The 19,963-nt window shown below is 41.8% G+C and overlaps 1 protein-coding gene and 1 long non-coding RNA gene across 4 annotated transcripts in view; both read left to right on the forward strand.

Moving 5' to 3' along the window:
- Positions 1-4,620, forward strand: part of IRS4 (insulin receptor substrate 4) — a 31,301-nt gene extending 26,681 nt beyond the window's left edge. For both annotated transcript variants that reach the window (XM_079961613.1, XM_079961614.1), the window contains one exon: positions 346-4,620. Coding sequence is in view for 1 of the 2 variants with exons in the window: in XM_079961614.1 (XP_079817740.1) it covers positions 346-350 (5 nt within the window). In the remaining variant the exon portion in view is untranslated. The remainder of the gene's footprint in view (positions 1-345) is intronic.
- A 10,908-nt stretch (positions 4,621-15,528) lies between these two features.
- LOC307207799 lies at positions 15,529-19,657 on the forward strand. Of its 2 annotated transcripts, XR_013834834.1 has the most exons (4): positions 15,529-15,875; positions 16,518-16,637; positions 18,798-19,014; positions 19,420-19,657. It is a non-coding gene; the product is annotated as an uncharacterized lncRNA (long non-coding RNA). The 2 variants fall into 2 exon arrangements; XR_013834835.1 differs by lacking the exon at positions 19,420-19,657 and having other exon boundaries at positions 18,798-19,123.
- Positions 19,658-19,963: the final 306 nt, after the last annotated feature.

Here is a 19,963-nt window from a genome sequence, read left to right on the forward strand (position 1 = left end):
TTCACAACTCCTTATTCCCAATTTTGTGCCACCAGATTAGCTGGGGAAACTGAATGTATGAGCTCTAGTGGATTGAAATACATGGTTCATGTGACATGAATGTTCCAGGCACCTCAAGTTTTGATGGGGTACAATAAATCCTGGAGAAGAAAAAATGAGAGTGGTTCCTCCCAGCATCCTGGATCTAAACTTGGCCATCAGGATTGTACATGCATTGATTAATGTCTTAAGGATATCATGATAATTTCCTCAATTGTCAGTTGTGCTCTGCATACCATGTACAATAAACCAAACTGGTCTTTTTTCTGTTTCACTTGCACTAAAATATTTTTGTTCTTCCCTTAGACTGATGCCATTACTATGGAAACCATTGTGAGAAGAGCAGGCTTTCCAGCTGGTATCTCCATAACTGTGTGGTGCTTTTGGAAGCAGAGCCCATCTCCAGTCAACTCCATTCACTTCCACCAGCACAGACACAGACATGCATCATTGGGAATGATTTTTCATCGCGTGTTGGTTGAGACTACAGTTGTGCTTTTCCAAATTAACTTTGGTCATATATAAGTTTTGATGACAGAGGTTTCTTTCCTCCCCCCTTAGTATATCTTTGTGGGAGACAAGGTGAATGCTGTGTTCCTTCTACACTTCCCATGAGTTTGTTTTGAGAAGTCACTTGGTATCTGAGAATCTACCTAATATGAGTTTTGCTTTTCTAGTACTTGAAGTGATAGCATAAATGTTTTATAAATGGTTTAGAATTATATTATTATTATTATTATTGCAGTTTAAAACCATTTTGAAGGGATGGGAACAACAGGCCAAGACTTTGATCCTAAGCATGCTTGTTTGTAAGTCTCATTGAAATCTGTGGGTTATATTTTTGGGACTAGAGGCCTGCAGCCAATGTTTTGAATAGACAATTGCAACACATACAGCCTTCCCCACCCCGCTACCTAATAAATAGGCTACCAGAGAATCTCTTCCATGAGATTCCTCATGCATGCTCTTCCTATTGCCTGTCTATTTCTCTTACATGCATAAGAGAAGCTTATTGTTTAGCTTCACCCACTTCATGCCTTGGCTGGGATGGAATAGGTGGAGAAGCTACCACCTCTCTTTGCCTTCCTACCCACCTCCCCGATCCTCAACATTTGTAGCTGCGTTTGCAAAGAAGTCATTTATTGTTTGCTCCATCAGTGGCCACTTTTGAGAACAGCTGCTGCTAGAGCATACTGTAAAGATAATTTGCAATTTCTGAGGAATAAGTGTATGTGAGTACGTGTGCACGCGCACGCATGTGCACACACACAGCACAGCCTTTTATCCTCTTCCAAGACAGGTAAATGTCCTGATCGTGTACCAACTGTAAGGAAATAAGAACCACTAAAATCAGTGGGACTTACAGGTAAAACATGCATCGAACTAGTCTGTAACCCAAGTGTCTGCGTCTCTCTCTCTCACACACAAACTCTATCTTTGGCTCCCTTCTAGAGAGAGAGACACATGCACAGATTGTGGTGAGATTTCACAGCCACAAGAACAATATGCTATAAGGGAGAGAAATGGTACTTAAATGAGACTTGGGGTGGGGGTGGGGTTGGTTAAATTTTGCTTTATGATGCAAGAGAGTTATGGATTCTGTCTTTTTTATTTTTATAATCCTATGTCCTCTTAAATTGAAAATTGTTGAGAATATCTCGAATGTAAAGGTAGAACTGAAGAATTGGTTGTATCTTGATTATAGTTTTCATTTTTCTTTATCTCCCTGTGTAGTCCCCCCCCCCAATTAATGATATTTTGGATTAGCAGGGAGTTGATTTCTTTATAAGTTCAAATGGGGGAGAAATGCAGACTTTACAACTGTATATTTTCCCTGCATTACAATGTTGATGTGCTGTAGAGCTTCTATAGAGAGGATTCCTTAAACTTTAGTGAAAGAACCCTTTTCATTTGGAGCTATTTTTCTTTCTTTACAAAATTAGGGGACAGAAAGACTGTCCTATTATACCTAATATGGGGAAAGGGATACATTATCTTACTAGGATTATTGTTTAAATTGGGAATTAAAAATTCCTTAAACTTTAGTAGAAGAACCCTTTTCATTTGAAGCTATTTTTTTTTTCTTTCCAAAATTAGGGGACAGAAAGACTGTCCTATTATACCTAATATGGGGAAAGGGATACATTATCTTACTAGGATTATTGTTTAAATTGGGAATTAAAAATTCCTTAAACTTTAGTAGAAGAACCCTTTTCATTTGAAGCTATTTTTTTTTCTTTCCAAAATTAGGGGACAGAAAGACTGTCCTATTATACCTAATATGGGGAAAGGGATACATTATCTTACTAGGATTATTGTTTAAATTGGGAATTAAAAATTGTAGCCAGAAGCCAGGTGCCTCACTTACGTCATTAAAGAGCATGACACTAGTTATTGGTTCTGACACTAGTTGTTAGAACTTATAGTATATACTAATAATTAGAAGCACTGATAACTGAAAGGGTTGAAAGCAGTAAACAAATCCTCAGGCACCACACAGCTGGTATTCCTCTACGTTGTATATTGTACAAGTATTGAGTAAGGGTTGCCTCACCTTTTGACATCTGACCTTTCCAAAGTGCAGTGGGCCTACCACTTTACTTACACTATCACAGCCTTATGTGGAGGGGGGAATAAATAAATTAAGAGTGGGGGGAACCTCCCATTCCGCGCCTCCATTTTATTTATTTTCCATGTACCCAGTGGGTTTTCCTTTCTTACTGGCTTCTGGGAAGGAGGCATGAGAGCTCTGGAAGTGTCCCAGGACCCCCCTCCCTTTTTTCTTGATTTATTTATTTGCTTTTCTGTTACACATTCTCCGCTGATACATAAACTAAATACATAACACATAATACTGACCATATAAACTAATACAATCAAAACAAAACAAATATATCCTTTGATATACTTCCCTTCCACTCCTTCCATGGTTTCTTATCTAATCCCTTCCAAACCGCATCTTCTTGTTTCTCTAAATTTTTCATTCTTCCTCTCTTTACCTCTTGTTATAACTTACACTGCTGAAGTGCTCACATCCTGCTAGGTTAATTATCTTGTTATAATGATTTTTCATATATTCTATATATAACTTCCATTCTTCCTTAAGTTTTTTTTTTTGTCATCTCTGTTTCTTATCCTATTAGTCACAGCCGCTAATTCCACATATTCCAACAATTTATGATACCACTCATCTTTTGTTGGAACGACATTCGTTTTCCATTTTGGTGCCAGTAAAATTGAGCAGCAGTGGTGGCATACAGCAACAGACTCACTTGATTCTTTGGGACTTCAGATGTTATTATGCCCAGGAGAAACAGCTCTGGGCTTTTAGGGAAAGATCTTTAAACATTTGTTTAAGCTTGTTATAAATACACTCCCAATATTCTTTAATCACATTGCAGGACCACCCAGAGGCTGGTGAGGAAGGAAAACCGCTGGGTGTGTGGGTAAAGGGAAAATAAATGGAATAGCAGGCTCCCCCGCTTCCCATTTATTTCCTACCCCACCCTACGCCGTGTAAGGTTGTAAGTGGCAGACCCACCGTACTGGACCAGTTTGTATAACAAATTAGATCCTCCTGTCAGTTTTGATGTTCATGACTGTGTACTGGAATTTATTTTTGGTTAGTATTAATATACATGTCACACAGTGATATAGGTGATTTCTGACAAATATAGCTGGCATATAGTTGGCATCCATGAGTTTATGCAGAGCCCAGTAATCAGGAGGAGGAAAAGAAATATGCTGCAGAGTTTAAAAGCACAGATGAATATCTGAATCTAGAAAAGCAAGGTTTTCAAGAGTATAGTTAACTAGTTGCTGCTAAACAGATTTTGACTTAAAAACATGACCACTTTTCTAGACCACAATACTGTCTTGCCATGTACGTTTTGTTTGGACTCTGTAAATTAACAATGCAATAGGTACTTTACATCTTTTCATTTAAAAAATGAAAATTGGGTGATAGTTAAGAAATGATTCTGAAAAAGGTTTAACAAATGTTAACAAATATTAGATCCTGAGGCTGCCATGGTACAATATACAGCACTGATTTTACAATTGCTGAATAAATAAGCAAATGGGTAACCTCAACTCTACTGGTACAAATACTAACAGGTACAGCATAATAAATATGCAATCTTTTTTGTCTTAGTTTACAGCAACTAACTTATTCAGTATTGTGCTGGAAGATCATTTTCCAACTATGTAAAACATATCACTATGTGGGCAACCTTCCAGCCACCCGTTTTATGCTGCTGTATAGTACAGAAAAACCAATGATGGAACAACGTTTGTCCTGTAAATTTAATTTGATATTGACAGTTATTGTCTGTACAAACTAAAACATATATGGTTGAAACTGTTCATTATATTTGCTATTTCTGCTTCACTGATCTGTTAAAAAGTTTTGAGCTGATTGATCCGGCTGTGTCTTCCATTGTAAATATTGTTACATCATTTTTCATGGTAAAATGCAGCACATTTGCAATTTTGGGAGACTGGCTTGAAGCTCTGTATAGTGTTTATATTTATCTGAATTGGCTTTCCATAGAGCTACTCGCAGTAAATGTGTTCATGGTAGTGTTGGTGCAGTTGAGTCTTTATTTAAAATGGCTTGCTTGCTAAAGTAGTGCTTTTCTGTATACATTCATTCAACTTTTAAGAGTGGATTTAAGTTTTAGTATCCTCTACATGCAAATTACCTGGATCTGTTCAGCCAAAAACTATTATGGCTCATTTAAAATGCTGCAAGAATACTTAGTGTGGCTCAAAGCATTCATTAGCCGATGGCACTGATCAATTCATTGTAGTTGTGGGTTTTTAATCTGATTTTTAAATGGAGCATGTGAAGGGCTGTTGAGAGCTGATACCTGTGTTGTAAGCCATTAATGTACAGCACTTGCTTCATTCACAGGAGTGGCCTTTTGATGTGGACAATGTAATATTCATGAAAGTATTATGGCCAGCCCCCTAATCTCAGACACGCTTCTGAAATCAGGAAATGCAATAGCTGTTCTTGCTAAGATCCTGAAATCCCCAGTTCATGAGTTTCATTACTCACAAAATAGACCACTCTCTTCAAGAAAACTGCTTTTAAAGAAGCATATGAACTTATTCTTCATTAAAAACAATAATTTATCTTCAGGTGTTCTGCCAGTTTTGAAACACTAGAATGAATATTAATATCAGTCAAAAGCAGGAGTTGACTCAAACATTTAACTTTTGTAAAACTCATACTTTGGAAATAGCTCATGATCCCTGTATTTTTTTATTGGTTGAAGACATTTAGGCTCTTAATACAGTTAAATCACTAGAGGTGTAAGTTGCTGCTGGACCAAAATATGCTTCTTTCCTTCACTAGATATGCCCAAGTTTGTTGGTACAGGTCATCTAGAAGGCTTTCAACCTAATCCCATGCAGAATTAGTCACACCTAAGGCCATGAAAATCAATGGGCTTTTCTAGGTCCCAGTGTTAATTTCTTGGATGTTGGTGTATAAAGGGAGCAGGCAAGATTGAGCAAATAGACAACAATGGTTTCTGGTTACAGTTATAATGTGCTGCATGAATCCCTCTACTATTGTTCTCCTGTGAGGTGTTTTAGATGGGAATGGGACAGAAGTTGTATGGAAAAGGTGTAGAAGACTTTTGGGTTCAGGGTTCAGGATCTCACTCACCAGAGCACATAATTCAGGTTTCTCTTTCTATTCCACAACCTTATTGTGAAGCTCACTGACTACAGCTTATCAGTCCAGTTTCTCAAAACTAGAAGCTGCTGTTCAGAAAGAAATATTTGGGGTGCATGTTAACATTTTGTTTTCTAGCACAAGTGGAGGGTCCCTCTCCCTATTATTCCCTCCTGCCCCACCCTGGTGTGAGCATTACTGAGCGAGGGATTCTTTTGTCTTGCTGCTAATGCATTAGGCATACTTAGGAGCAACTTGCCACTCTCATTAAGAGGTGACCAGCAGAATCGCCTAAGTTTATAGTCTAGCTAGCAGATGAAAAAACTATTTTTTAATAAATAAAAATAAAATATTGTTGAGGCGTGATTTTAAGGCGCTATTGAAATTAAAAAGTGGCTCTTTGAAACAAATGAATAAATGAATGAAATTGCTCTCTCTTGATCAAACACATACAAGCCCTCCTGGTCTCTTCTTTGAAGATAAAAATCGCAACTGGCAACACAGTCACTCTGTGTTCTGCATGCTTTTTGGATGAACAGATTGCCCCATCCAGCTCCCCTTTCTCTGGGCCTCATGTTATAGCAGGCAGCATATGTTAAGAAGAAAAGAAAACACAACTCCCTGCTACATGGCAGCAAGTCATACCAGCAGTAAATAAACAAGGCACATTATCCAAACACGGTCAGGGCTGTTGCAACATTTTTTTAACATAATAACTGCTTAAAAGAGGCCTCTGCTGTGAAAGACCTCATTGGACCTAGACTATGGTAAATGCTTGCGCTGGTAGTTTGGCTCAGAACTCAGCAGCTCTGACCGAGCTGGTAGGCAAAACCGTCAGCACTGAAACGCCCCACAGGGCCCTCTCTTCCAGGGCTGATCAACAACTTGGCTAAAACAACAAGGCACTTAAGCTGCTTGCTGACTAGGAAACATTATTGTTCTGCAATAGCGGGGAGGTTTGACTTTAGCTGCTCAGTGAAGAGAAAGAAGAGTTTGGATTTGAGTTTAAAGCAGCTAGTAATTAAACCTGGTGTTTTCCATCAGTGATGTTCAAACTGCTCTGAAGAAGCCTGGGCAATGCATCCTTGAGCTCTTAGGAAGGATTGCTCCAGGAGAATTTCAGGAATAACCAATACATTTATCTGAAAAGGAACATTTTGCTTGGCTGCTTGTACCAATTTTACAGCTGCAGAGGAGTGTTGTGTTTATTCCTGTGTTTACACAGCAGAGGAGTGAAAGCTGGTCCATATTCCGCATATGCTGAAATATATGGGACAACCCCTGACTTTCTGATACCTGGGCCCAGTAAATCACTGCCCCTTTTTCTCTTCTGGGAAGAAGTTATGGATGTGTATTGAAAAATATTGGCATGCGTGCCATAATGCTAAACTTCTTCAGGTTTCCATTCTGTCCCCTAGCTCTCTAGAAGTTAATATACCCAATACAATAGCTATACACTCAATACTAGCCTGTATCGCAAAACAGCAAAGCTGAATTGGGTGGAGGCAATTTACTACAGAGAAGGAACAACAATGGAGTAAGTGCTTCACCCAGGGGTGACTAACCCCCCCAGATTGTGAGCTTTGCCTAGCCTCTGAAGCACATTTTCCCAGACCTGCAAGATCCAAAACAATTAAAACAAAAACACATAGTGCTTGGGTGAGTGGAACCTGCTGGCTGTACCCATGCTATCAGATTGTGATCCTCAACATGTGACCCTCTAAGCCTCTCTCTGTAGCCCTCAGAACTCCAGCGCCAACCCCTCTCCCCAAGAAACAAGTCTACTGTCCAATGGTAAAATGCACATTAGTTTGACCCATTTTCACATCTGGTCCTGCCCACCACTGGCATGTGACCCCTGGAAGGTTGCCCAGTAAAGAATGTGGCCCTAGGGATGATAAAGGTACCTCACCCTTGATTTGAATGGAGAGGGATTTATAACCCATCTTTGGGAGGATATGTTCTCTCTCTCTGTGTGTGTGTGTGTGTGTGTGTGTGTGTGTGAGAGAGAGAGAGAGAGAGAGAGAGAGAGAGAGAGATAGAGAGAGTATATGACCATACCCACTGCTGGTATATATGCCCCCCAGAGGGTAAACTAAAGATAAACAAAACCAAAGGGTCAACCAAACATTGGCAACCTCACCCAGGCTTAACCCTGATATAGCCTGCCACAGAGCTTGTGCTTTGCTGCTGAGCGTCGGTCTTTCTCCAAATGCACAGCAGCAGTGAGCCCCTGGCAGACACCCTAGGGTTCTACAGCAGGCAAGACAACATGGGATGTTTTCCCTGAAGGTATAATACTGGAAACTTGCCATTCTGTAGCATCATGTGTAGGTTGCTGGGCAAGTTTGCCTGTGCAGGGACTGCCATATTTCTACATACATGTTTTTCCAACAGTATGGCCAACATGTCTTCCTGCTTAAGCATCCACAGAATCTTTGGTGAGGGAGGAGGATGGGGAGAAAACCAATGGGTACCACCTCTGGCTCCACTCTTGGCTGCCCCACCAGGTCCCCAGAAGCTGGCACTGAGTTGCAACATGCGGTGCTCAGGTTTGCTGTTAATGCCCATTTTACAGATGGGGAATGCTGAAGCCGAAACATAGGGCCCAAGGTTGCACTCTTGAGTTTGGGGCAGAGGTAGGACTTGAGCCCAGGCTTTCCAGCACATGGTGGTTCGCTTCCTCAGTCAGTGGGGCTAAAATGTATACCTTATGTTATATCAAAAATCTTGCACAAATTGTCTGTTAGTACCAGGTTAGGAAGAGCTTTTCCAACTGAGCTAGAGTGTTGATCCGTCTAGCTCAGCAGTGGCTTTTCCTGGTCTTGGACAGAAGTACAGTGGTACCTCGGGTTACATACGCTTCAGGTTACAGACTCCGCTAACCCAGAAATATTACCTCGGATTAAGAACTTTGCTTCAGGATGAGAACAGAAATTGTGCTCTGACGGCACAGCAGCAGCAGGAGGCCCCATTAGCTAAAGTGGTGCTTCATGTTAAGAACAGTTTCAGGTTAAGAACGGACCTCTGGAACGAATTAAGTACTTAACCCGAGGTACCACTGTATATCTTTCCAAGTGCTGCCTGAAATTTGAGTCTGGGACCTTCTGCATGCTGCCCCTGCCTTTGCAAGACGTAGGGCTCTGCTCTCTGGCTCTGTTCCTCTGCCTACTTTCTTGATGGGAGTGGAAAAGAGAAACCGTAACAGCATCATCTTGCCTGAAGGCCCCTCTCCTAATAACAAAATTATTTCCACTGTTACTGAAAGCAGCAAACTCTTTGAAAAGCTGCCATTTGGAAGAAAAGAGTTCTCTGTGTTGCACATTTTGTGAAAGGGGAGAAAGACTGTGTAACTTTTACCGGTATATCTTCCTGAGATTTTCTTCAGAGCCAGAAAAGATGGATAGTAGTGGCAAGACGGCCAAAATAACATCCTCAAATGTTATTTTCAGTTGACTAATAACATCTCCCTTTTAAAGAAATATGTAAATATAAAAATCTAAATATACTGTCCACTATGATAATAAAAATGATGGTGGGCTAGAATGCTTTATTGCATTTTGTATATATTTTGAAATCACCTTTGGTTCAGCAACAGTGTCCTGAATTAATTTGTAGCTGCATTAGAATAATAGTGTATGTAATAAGGTGGGCCAGATATTTATCTTGCAACCTTTCTCTAAACATTTTTTACATGGAAAGAACAAACATTGCTGATGTTTATCTCATCTTCTTATTAGCCAATATATACTGTAATGTGCTCTTAGCAAAATGGGATTATTAATGTGAATTAGTTGCTCCTTTGGAAATTTCTCAAGGTTCTTCACACTATGCTTGTGGTTATAAAACCAGGGATGGTAGTTACTATAAAATCATTCACATTTTTACATTATATGAAAAGGCCCAAACATATGTTTGTAACTATAAGCATACTGTGATTGGTTGGATATTGATGAAAATACTCAGTGGCAAACTGGCAGCTGTTTGCCTTTTGAAGATAAGATATAATGTAATGATGAATGTGCCACTGTTGTAATTTTTTTTTTTTTAAAGTTCATCAACCATGCTTTGATGTAGCATGATTAAATTAACTAATGGCCAAAAATATAGCTGAGATTTAGACTACTGAGTATATTTGGACATTTATACTTGTACTGTAGGAAAAGGGGCATGGGCCTAGCAACCACAATTTTTGGCCGCTGAAGCCAGCCCAAAAAACTATGCAGCCCTGTTTAAAATACTCAGAATGTGTTTGCCAAGGAATGCCAACCTAGGTGTTTCAGTGGTTCTCTTTAGCATTCATACCATGGGCCTTTGTCTGGAGGCCTGCTTTATAACAGCTATAGGAGCTCTATGTGCACAGGCAGAACAGCTGAATGAGAGCCAGTGTGGTGCAGTGGTTAGCGTTGCAGACAAGGATCTGGGAGACTAGGGTTCAAATCCCCACTCAGCCTTAAAGCTCACTAGGTAACCTTGGGCCAGTCACTGCCTCTCAGCCTGACTTACTTAACCAAGATGATAAAGGGCCAAGTTTTATGAGGAATGGTTGAGGGAGCTGCAGAAGCTTAGTCTGAAGAGGAGGAGACTGTGAGAAGATACAATAGCCATCTTCAAATATCTACAGGTCTGTCACATGGATGATGGTGCAAGCTTGTTTTCTCCTCCTCCTGAGGGTAGGACTCAAACCAGTGGATTCAAGTTACAAGAAAGAAAGAAGTTTCTGATGCTAAGAACTGTTTGACAGTGGACGGGACACCCTCAGATGGTGGTGAACTTTCCTTCATTGGCAGGTAATCAGAAGTTTGGGATAGAGAACGTCAACAGATTTTCCTGTTGATTTTCCATAACCTCTTGGAAATTTATGCCTGCTGCACATGGCACTTTCCTCTTCCCCCAATGTCATCTGTAAGCCATGCAAAGAACCTGGTTTTTGTGGATTGTGAACCAGTTACGTTACTTGTAGGTCATCAATGGATCATAGGCAGACATGCTGTTCAAGACCAGGCATGGTATTTCAGACTGCAGGGTGGGGGGGTCGTCATCAAAAGTTAGTTCAGATATGCAACAACTGAAGTCTGGATGCCCATTGCTTGGGTAAATTCAAGTTTCAATAGTTAAAAAGCAAGTAGTATATTATTCTAAGGGGAATTGTTGTGGCATCTTAATAACTATAGCAATGTTATTGGCATAGGTCAAACATGCTTTTCTAGCCTTTGAAATGAATATACAGTGGTACCTTGGGTTACGAACTTAATTCATTCCGGAGGTCCATTCTTAACCCGAAACCGTTCTTAACCTGAGGCGCACTTTCACTAATGGGGCCTCCTGCTGCTGCCATGCTGCCGCCGGACGATTTCCATTCTCATCCTGGGACAAAGTTCTCAACCCGAGGTACTACTTCCAGGTTAGCAGAGTTTGTAACCTGAAGTGTTTATAACCCAAAGTGTTTGTAACCTGAGGTACCACTGTATTAATGTTTATAGCACCTGTACCCACCTGCAATAGCCCCCTTATCCCCTGCTTGGGTGGGAAAGCAATTAGCCTCCTCTCCAGTCCCCTCAATATGTCACTGCTATGGTCAACAATCAGAACAAAACCCAAGAGCTCAACTAGACCAGATGACAACCCTGGGCAATTGTACACTAAAAGTTTGTCATATGCTGTGCATGTTCCCTTAGTTACCCACAATATCAGAGTACCTAAACTGGGCTGCTTGGGGCTATGGGTTCTATTTTGGGCTGGACTTATCTTGTACTGCATAGCCAAGGGCATGCTATGCTATGGGAGGGGCTGTGGCTCAGTGGTAGAGCATTTGTTATACACACAGAAGGTCCAAAGTTCAATCCCCGGCATCTCCAGGTAAGGCTGGGAAGGACTGCTGCCTAAAACCCTTGAAGAGAGACTGCCAGACAGTGTTAGCCATTAGTTCCCCAAGGGTGTGGTTGGTGTGCCACAATGGTGTGGCAGGAGAGGATTGCAAGTGTGGCAGGAAGATTCAAGGACAATCAAAGTACTGTTTAAACATTTCATTTGTGTTGATGAGGCGATCCCTAGTACAGAAAATAGGAATAATTTTCCTTTTAATGTTTTTAGAAAGAAAGATGCTTTGTGCGAGGATACTGAGCTACAACCTAAAAATCGTTCTCCACTCCAAGCTCCAAGTGGTACCTCAAGGTTCCTTTGCCTTATTTTGCTGCAGGTCTGACCAGGACCTGGGTCCTCTCCTGGCTAAATGGATGCCATAAGACGGAGCCTAACACCAGCACTCTCAAGTAACTGCCAGGCCTTGATGCCCCGTTAGAGGCTACTGCTGATGCTCTGGAACCCACTTTGGAAAAACATCTCAGTGGCTTGGTCCCCTTTTGGAAGCAAAAAAGCCAGAACTATTATTCTGTGATTCATATTATATGTGAAAGAAAACCTGATATAAATTGCAGTCAAGTTACAGTCTACAGTGTCTGAAGCATGTGCCTGAAGAATGGGGAATCTTTTTCAGCCTGAAGGCTATACTTCCCTTTTGGCAAATATAAATTTTACCTTTGTTCAGTAGGCGAATTTCTACACACATTCCCACAACTCTCTCTTTCCCCATCCAGGCAAGCAAGAAGCATTGCCAGAATTTAAGGATACATTCCAGCCAGGCAAAAACACAAGAAGAGGGTACGGATGGGGACGGGTGTGTGGCCTGGGAGAATACCGGGGGCTGGATAGAGCAGTCTAGAGGGCCACATTTGGCCCAGGGTCTGAGGTTCCTAACCCTTGATGTACCTAATACTCCCACAAACTTCTCAGTGGTAGGCCCTGGCATCTGCAGACCAGCCTGAGAAAGGCTCCTGTCTGAATGAAACCCTGCGGAGTTGCTGCCACTCAGTGTATTAACAATGAGGTGAAGAAGGAAGGGGAGATTCAATTTATATCCCAACCTTCTTCCTGAAGGAGCCCAGGGTGGCAGATACAGCAACAATAAAATGGTTAAAAAGAAACCCAGCAACCTAGAAACAGTTTGGAAAGATTAAAAAACCCCACAGTTTAAAATGTTCTAAAAACATGGTAAAAACATTCTCAGCCAGTGATCTCAAAGTTGCCAGGAACAGTGTCTTTCAGCCATCAAATGCCTTGGTAAACAGGAATGTTTTTATATTCCTTCTGAAAGTCAATAATGAGGGAGACAGACACACTTCACCAGGGAGGGCATTCCACAAACAGGGAACCACCACTGAGAATTAGCATTGCCAGGTCATGAGTATTCAAGACCCTGAGATTGCAGGGCCCAAACCTGAGACCTTGGTTAGCCTCTGGTGATGTCATGGGGTGAGCCCTGGAATTAATTGGGAGGGAAGCAGGGCGGGGCAGAAAACCTGCACCCCAAGTATCTGTGCTATAATTTGCATTTGGACTGAAGCTTGCAAGCTGTAGGTGCAATCTTCTTTATACATCATCATCATCATCATCATCATCATCATCATTTATTGGTACTCTTGCTCCCCTGCCCTCCACCTGCCACCTGGAGGGGCCAGGCAAACCTGAAGATTTAGGTCTGGCCTAGAGGTCAGGCAATCCACCAACAAGCCCCTGCCACCAATTGTAGTCTTGAGATGGCTGATGTCCACCAGGGGTGGGCTGCCTCCCCTCAGCCCTTTGTTGCTCTCCCTGTAGTCTGCCAAGCGCCACCCACCTTTTTCCTCTGCACAGCTGAGCAATGGGGAGAAGATCGCTGCTCCCACAACCACTCAGCAGTGCAGCAACCATGATCTTGTATACACTGGAAGTGTTGCAGTGGGAGAGGCATTACCCATTTTAATGCATAAAAGCTGTGCAGTGTGCATATTATTATTATTATTATTATTATTATTTATTATTAATTGCATTTATATCCAATCTTTTTCTCCAAGGAGCTCAATATGGCTTATTGTTCTTCCTCTGCTCATTTAATCCCCACAACAACCCTGTGATGTAGGTTACACTGAGAAGCAATGACTGGCCCCCAAGGTCACCTAGTGAGCTGCATGACTGAGTGGGGATTCGAACCAGGTCCCATGCTCAATTTATCACCAGCATACACATTCATGGCTTTAGTCTGCATGCAACCACATGTTTTCCATGCTGTATACTGTTATTAGCCTCAATATTTAAAGTTTCTCTCTAGTGTCCCACATGCTTAGAGGCACATCAGTTCTGCTAACAAAAGCAATGGGACTTGAATGCATATCACGTTAAATCTACAGGATAACAAATTTGTGAAAGACAGCCTTATGGCCTGTTCACATAGAGGACAATTTGATTTATTCAGGCTAAATTTTAGTTTTTATTTGGGGGGGGGAATAAAAGGTCATGGTGTATGAAAGTATCTTAATCCAATTCTCAAATAATATAATGTTTGATCTGCTTAACATGCAGTATGTTGATGATCCCTACAACAACCTTGCAAGGTAGGTCATTGCTGCTAATAATTCAGGGGCTGAGGATGAAGGGGTGGGGTTCTCTGTTGAGTTTGTGGCAGAAATCAGATTTGACCTGGGAACTTTGAATCACAATTGGTATAATCTTTAAACTGAATGTTAACTTGTTAAAATAATTATGTTTATTTTTAAAACACAGCTTTGGTGTTTTGGATTTTCTTTATGTATATTTTGCAGTCTCGGGGCCTTAAAGACAACCTTGAGGCTCATTCGTGATTTCAAGGTGCGGTTTTGCTGTGAATGGGGAGTGTGTGTTCCACCAAACAGAAGGGCAAAAAAATGTTCCAGGCCGAATGGAACAAGCTTCCCCCAAATGGCTCCTCTCGAAAGCAAGATCTTTGAAACTCATGTGGGTCTGTGACTCATGCTGTTAGCATGCTTACTCGGAAATACCATACACTTTACATAACAAAGTGGATCTGTATACACATATAGAAATGTAGGACTACGAAAAGAAAAGATACACCTTTGTAATCTGAAGTTGTTTGTGGACTCCAGCAGCCCAGTTATCTTGGATCTATGCACATCCTGACATTTGCAAGGAGAAGGAGATGGAAACTTTTCAGGTTGGACAAATATGTGGCTTTCCCTCCCCCCACCACCATGGCTCATTTTTTTAAAGCAAACATGTTCCTTTATTTTCTCTTGCAAGCTCAGGAGTTAATGGGGCAAGGAGTAGATTGTTTTATTTTTAGGCACAACAAAAGCTGTATGATTTAGAAACAAACAAACAAACCCTTCCCAATGCCCTTAGAAAATGGGGAAACTTTTACAGACGTTGACCTAAAAATCTTGAGCTATAGCTCTTCCAAGCAACACATCTCAGCCATCAGGGCCATTCCAGTATATTTTGCCACCTGAGGCAAAGAACAAGTTTCCTCCCACACAGTCGCACCAAGAAAAGTTTACCATGTAGACAGGGCAAACTTCCTTCAGTGCTGAGGGCAGAATGTCCTCCACTGCACCCGAAGGCAGCAGGCCACATTACAGTACACATGGCCCTGTATCTTCCAGTTCCTGGCCCTGGCCCCCTGCCCTCCAGCATCTGCTGCCTAAGGCAGCTGCTTCATGCTACTGAATGGTAGGGCAAGCACCATTAGCCATTTTTCTCTATCCCTCCAGATGTGTATGTGTTATACATAAATTTCCCCCATGAATCCAGGGGACTATCGTTTGTTAGGTAAAAGGTAAAGGACCCTTGGACGGTTAGGTCCAGTAAAAGGCGACTATGGAGTGCGGCGCTCATCTTGCTTCAGGCTGAGGTCCACAGACAGCATTCTGGGTCATGTGGCCAGCATGACTAAACTGCTTCTGCTGCAACAGAACACTGTGACGGAAACCAGAGCAAATGGAAACGCTGTTTACCTTTCCCGCTGCAGCAGTACTTATTTATCTACTTGTACTGGCATGATTTCGAACTGCTAGGTTGGCAGAAGCTGGGACAGAGCAATGGGAGCTCACACCGGATAAACGGATTCAAATCGAGCCCAAGAGGTGCAGTGGTTTGGACCACAGGATCTACTTGCATCATGGTCCCCTCTCCCAGCCTAATAAGAATAATTATGGGTGAGATTCAATGTAGCATCAGCACAATAACTGGGACAGGTTGCAGTTCCCAGCAGGGCTGGCCCAAGACATTTTGGCACCTGAGGCAAAGCACAAAATGGCACTCCACCCACCAAGGAAAAGAGGTGAGTGAATATCTACACCAGGAAGAAGGGTGGGTGTGGGGGGGTGTTAAGATCCACACTGGGAATGAAGCGGGGGACAGGAATCAAATCAACCTTACCTGATGGCTGAAATGGGAATCAGATCCAAGGGGAAGAGGCCTGCTCTGAATTACACTGGGCAGTTGCAAAGCCCAGGAGACCCCAGAGGGTAGCCCTGCCATTTCCTCCCAAAAGGTGGGAGGGAACCAGCAGCACCTCATACTCGCTGAGAGGGCAGCAGGTGAGTGAGTGGGAAACTCTCTGGAAAATAAACATGAACTTTACAGCATGCTACACCATTAAAGAAAACATGTTAAAGATGCAGTATTTAAAGATGCATGTTAAAGATGCAATATAGATGGTATCTCACCCCATCAAGACTCTTTATACAAAGATGTATAAAAACATAGCGAACAACTGTTGACAGTGCGGGGAAGGTGAAGGAGATATGTATTACATGTGGGGGACATGCAGAAAGATGGGAGTGTTTTGGAATCTCATTTATGATGAGCTGAAAAAGATCTTTAAGTCAACATTCTTAAAAAAAGCCAGAAGCCTTTCTGCTTGGAATTTTAGGTAAAGACATTCCAAAAAATCTAAGAGAATTTTTTCTATATGCTACAGCTGCAGCCCAAATACTTACCGCAATGAATTGGAAAGGGGGAAAAGATCCAGCCATAGCAGATTGGCAGTGCAAATTACTGGAATATGCTGAAATGGCGCAATTGACTAACAGACTAAGAGGTAATACAAGACAATCATTTATTTAAAAATTGAATATGCATAATAGATATCTACAGAATAATAATAGTGATACAGTATCTATCACAGCATTAGAATGACCCTTGTCTAAACGAACTGTTAAGAAACAAGTAAAAAGGTACGAATTGTTGTAAGAAGGTATTAGAAAATACAGAAAGAGTAAGGTTATAATGATAAGTACATTCATCACCAGAAAGGTTATATGCATCAGGAAATGATAGGAAGTCTATTCTATGTTAGCAAAAGAGATTGTATAAATTTAATTAAAATTTAATTTCTGTTAACATATATAAGATTATCAGTACATGATTGTTTTCATCTTGTTATATTGTGTATGTTATCTATGTATTTCAATAAAGCATTTAAACTGGGGGGAGGTGGACAGCAGGTCCACACACTCCAAGGAGTGCATTACAGCTGTTGGTGCCAATGTGGCAGTAACAGAAGCAGGCAATGCTTTCCTTGGAGGCCAGTTCTGCTGCCTCTGTGGATCCTGCTGTCTAAGGCAGTCACCTCATCTTGCCTTATGGGTGGGCCAGCCCTAGTTTTCAGGATTATTTCGGGGAAAGTAATGTGCTTTAAATGTGCTTCAATTGAGCAGCCTCTGAGTGCTTCCAGACGAGAAGCTTAATTTGTAAACAGGGAGATGAGATACTGCAAATGAGACATAAGTGACAGGCTAGTTTGTTTTTTTACTTACCAGATTTCCCCCTTGAAAGGGTGGATCTAGAATGAAATGTGGAGAAAATGCAGGCTAGGATTTTGATGCTGCTGGCATTATGGGGACTCTGTGAAAAACTTGCATGCAAGAGAAGCACTAACCCCACAATAAAACACCCTCCTGGATGTTTTCCTTTCATGCACATTCACACTTGCAACCCACCCCTAAACCTTTCCTCTGGCTGCTGCTCCATCCTCAGGCCGGACGTGGGTGGCGCTGTGGTCTAAACCACAGAGCTTAGGGCTTGCCGATCAGATTGGTGGTTCGAATCCCCGCGACGGGGTGAGCTCCCGTTGCTCGGTCCCTGCTCCTGCCAACCTAGCAGTTCAAAAGCACATCAAAGTGCAAGTAGATAAATAGGTACTGCTCCGGCGGGAAGGTAAACGGCGTTTCCATGCGCCAGAAGCGGCTTAGTCATGCTGGCCACATGACCCGGAAGCTGTACACCGGCTCCCTCGGCCAGTAAAGCAAGATGAGCGCCGCAACCCCAGAGTCGTCATGGGTCCCTTTACCTTGCCATCCTCAGGCAGCCATGAGGTCCACAGCACTGGAACTGGGCCCCTCTTTTGTGGGTGCTCTGAGCACGGGGCAGCCAGGTTGGGAAAGCCCACTACATATTTTAAGTCCTCACAATGCTATATTGTGGCAGCTCTCTCTGAGTGCTTCTACAGCCACTGCTACCAATAAGCTCACATAAATTGAGGGAAGGCACCAGAGGGTACTTTGCTGAGGGTCCCTTCAAAGTGGAGCCTATCCTGGCTTTGATTTCTCTGCTTAAGGGCAGAACCTTGGAAGGTAGGGAAATGGATGTATGGGTGTCAGGGCAGTGGTGCCTAGCCCAGGTGTTGTGGTTGGAATGACCATTTGGGCCGTGCTTATGATGGTGGATTTTTGTTATTGTTTTATTATGTATTTTGTGTTTTTAAATGTTGTATGGAGTGCTTTTTTTCAGTGAGTACTCCATGGTACTCAGTATCGGCACCTTTTGTTCCCTAGACGAAAAGCACTGGTTGTATGTTTATGTTTTGAACTGCCCAGAGATCTACAGATAGAGGGCAGTATACAAATTTAATAAATAATATTAAATAATAATAGCAGTTACCATGTGGACAGCATAGTGAAAAGGCAAACTGGTTATGGGCAGAGAGGGTGAGCAGCTGGGGGTGGGGGGACAAACAGGCGGGCGACGGTGGCAGGGTGGGGTGTCCTGGATTATTATTTTTGTAATTAACTTTTGGGGAAGCCTGAATTTATTATTATCATTGTTATTATATTCTTTTTATCAAAAATGTTATTGTTTTATATTTTTTGTAAACGACTTTGGGGTTTTTTTTTGTTTTGTTTTTACAGTCAAGCAGTTTGTAAACTGAAATAATAATGACAGCCATTTTCATCATCATTTGTGTCATTAATTATTTCAGCCATCCTGTTCCTGCTTGCAGGCTCATCAGACCTGAGAGTGCATCTAATGCCCACCATTCACGTATTGCATTTGTCCAGAACTACTTAATGAAGCTCAGGGGGCCAGATGTCTGAACCCACAAACAGGCCTGCTGGCAAATCCCTTTAATGTAGCCGAGGCTGCTGCTTTTCTTCTCTTTTGCATCTGGCCCAGGAACTGGCCTGGTTGGGGGAGAGGTAAGCACCTCTAGGTGTTATAAATAGCCCTCAAGGGCACATCTCTCTTATCTTCTGGGTGCCTCCTAAAAACCTTAATTTTTTAACAAGCCTGTTAAGTGGATGGTTGCTATTATTATTGCTATTATTATTATTATTATTACTACTACAGTCTGTAGCAGTACTGGATTTGAAATCTGTATTGGATGTTGCTTGGTTTTAACATATGAAATTGCTTTAACTAGTTTTTAATGTATGAAATTGTTTTAGCTTTTTAAATACGATTTATGTATTTATTTATTAAAAAATACTTTTATTGTTAGATCACTTTGAGGTGCTTTAAACAAACAAGCAAACAAACAAATTGTTGATTGCTAATATTGCCCATGGATGCTGCCTGCCTGCTCGTACTTCGTTTATCAACAGCTGGCTATAGGATCTCCCCTTTCAGCCTGCTCTTTGGAGAGAGAAATCAGTTCCAGGAGAATTGCAATGAGCTCTGATTCTAGAAGAGGCCAAGTTGATTACACATTCTAGCTTTTGGAACTCTAGTTTCTGACGTGAAGACTGACAGTGTGTCAACGTGTGGGGGCGGGCAGAGAGGATCAGCACTGTTTTAGGATCAGCACTGCTTTAAGAAATCCAGAAAAAATTGCTTTTGCTCTAGTCCTTGAAACTATTGGCCTTCTGATCCATTTGTCCATTCTGATCCATTTGTCCATTAAACAGTCCTGTAAAACCAACGCTTAAGCAACCAGAAACTGAGTCTGTGCTTATGTTTGTGTTCTAGGGCTATAGGAGCCTCCTCTGCCACGTTTCATTTGCAGATGCTACCATCTGGTGGTTAAATGTAGTCATCTGTGTAAACAAGAGGCGGCTAAACTTTTTTGACCTGAGATCTACATTCTTTCTTTGCCAACCCTCCAGGAACTATGCCAACTCAGGACTCCTTTGCTAATCCCACACTTTT

This window comes from Podarcis cretensis (assembly GCF_951804945.1).
Source record: "Podarcis cretensis genome assembly, chromosome: Z".
In the NCBI taxonomy this organism is placed as follows: Eukaryota; Metazoa; Chordata; class Lepidosauria; order Squamata; family Lacertidae; genus Podarcis; species Podarcis cretensis.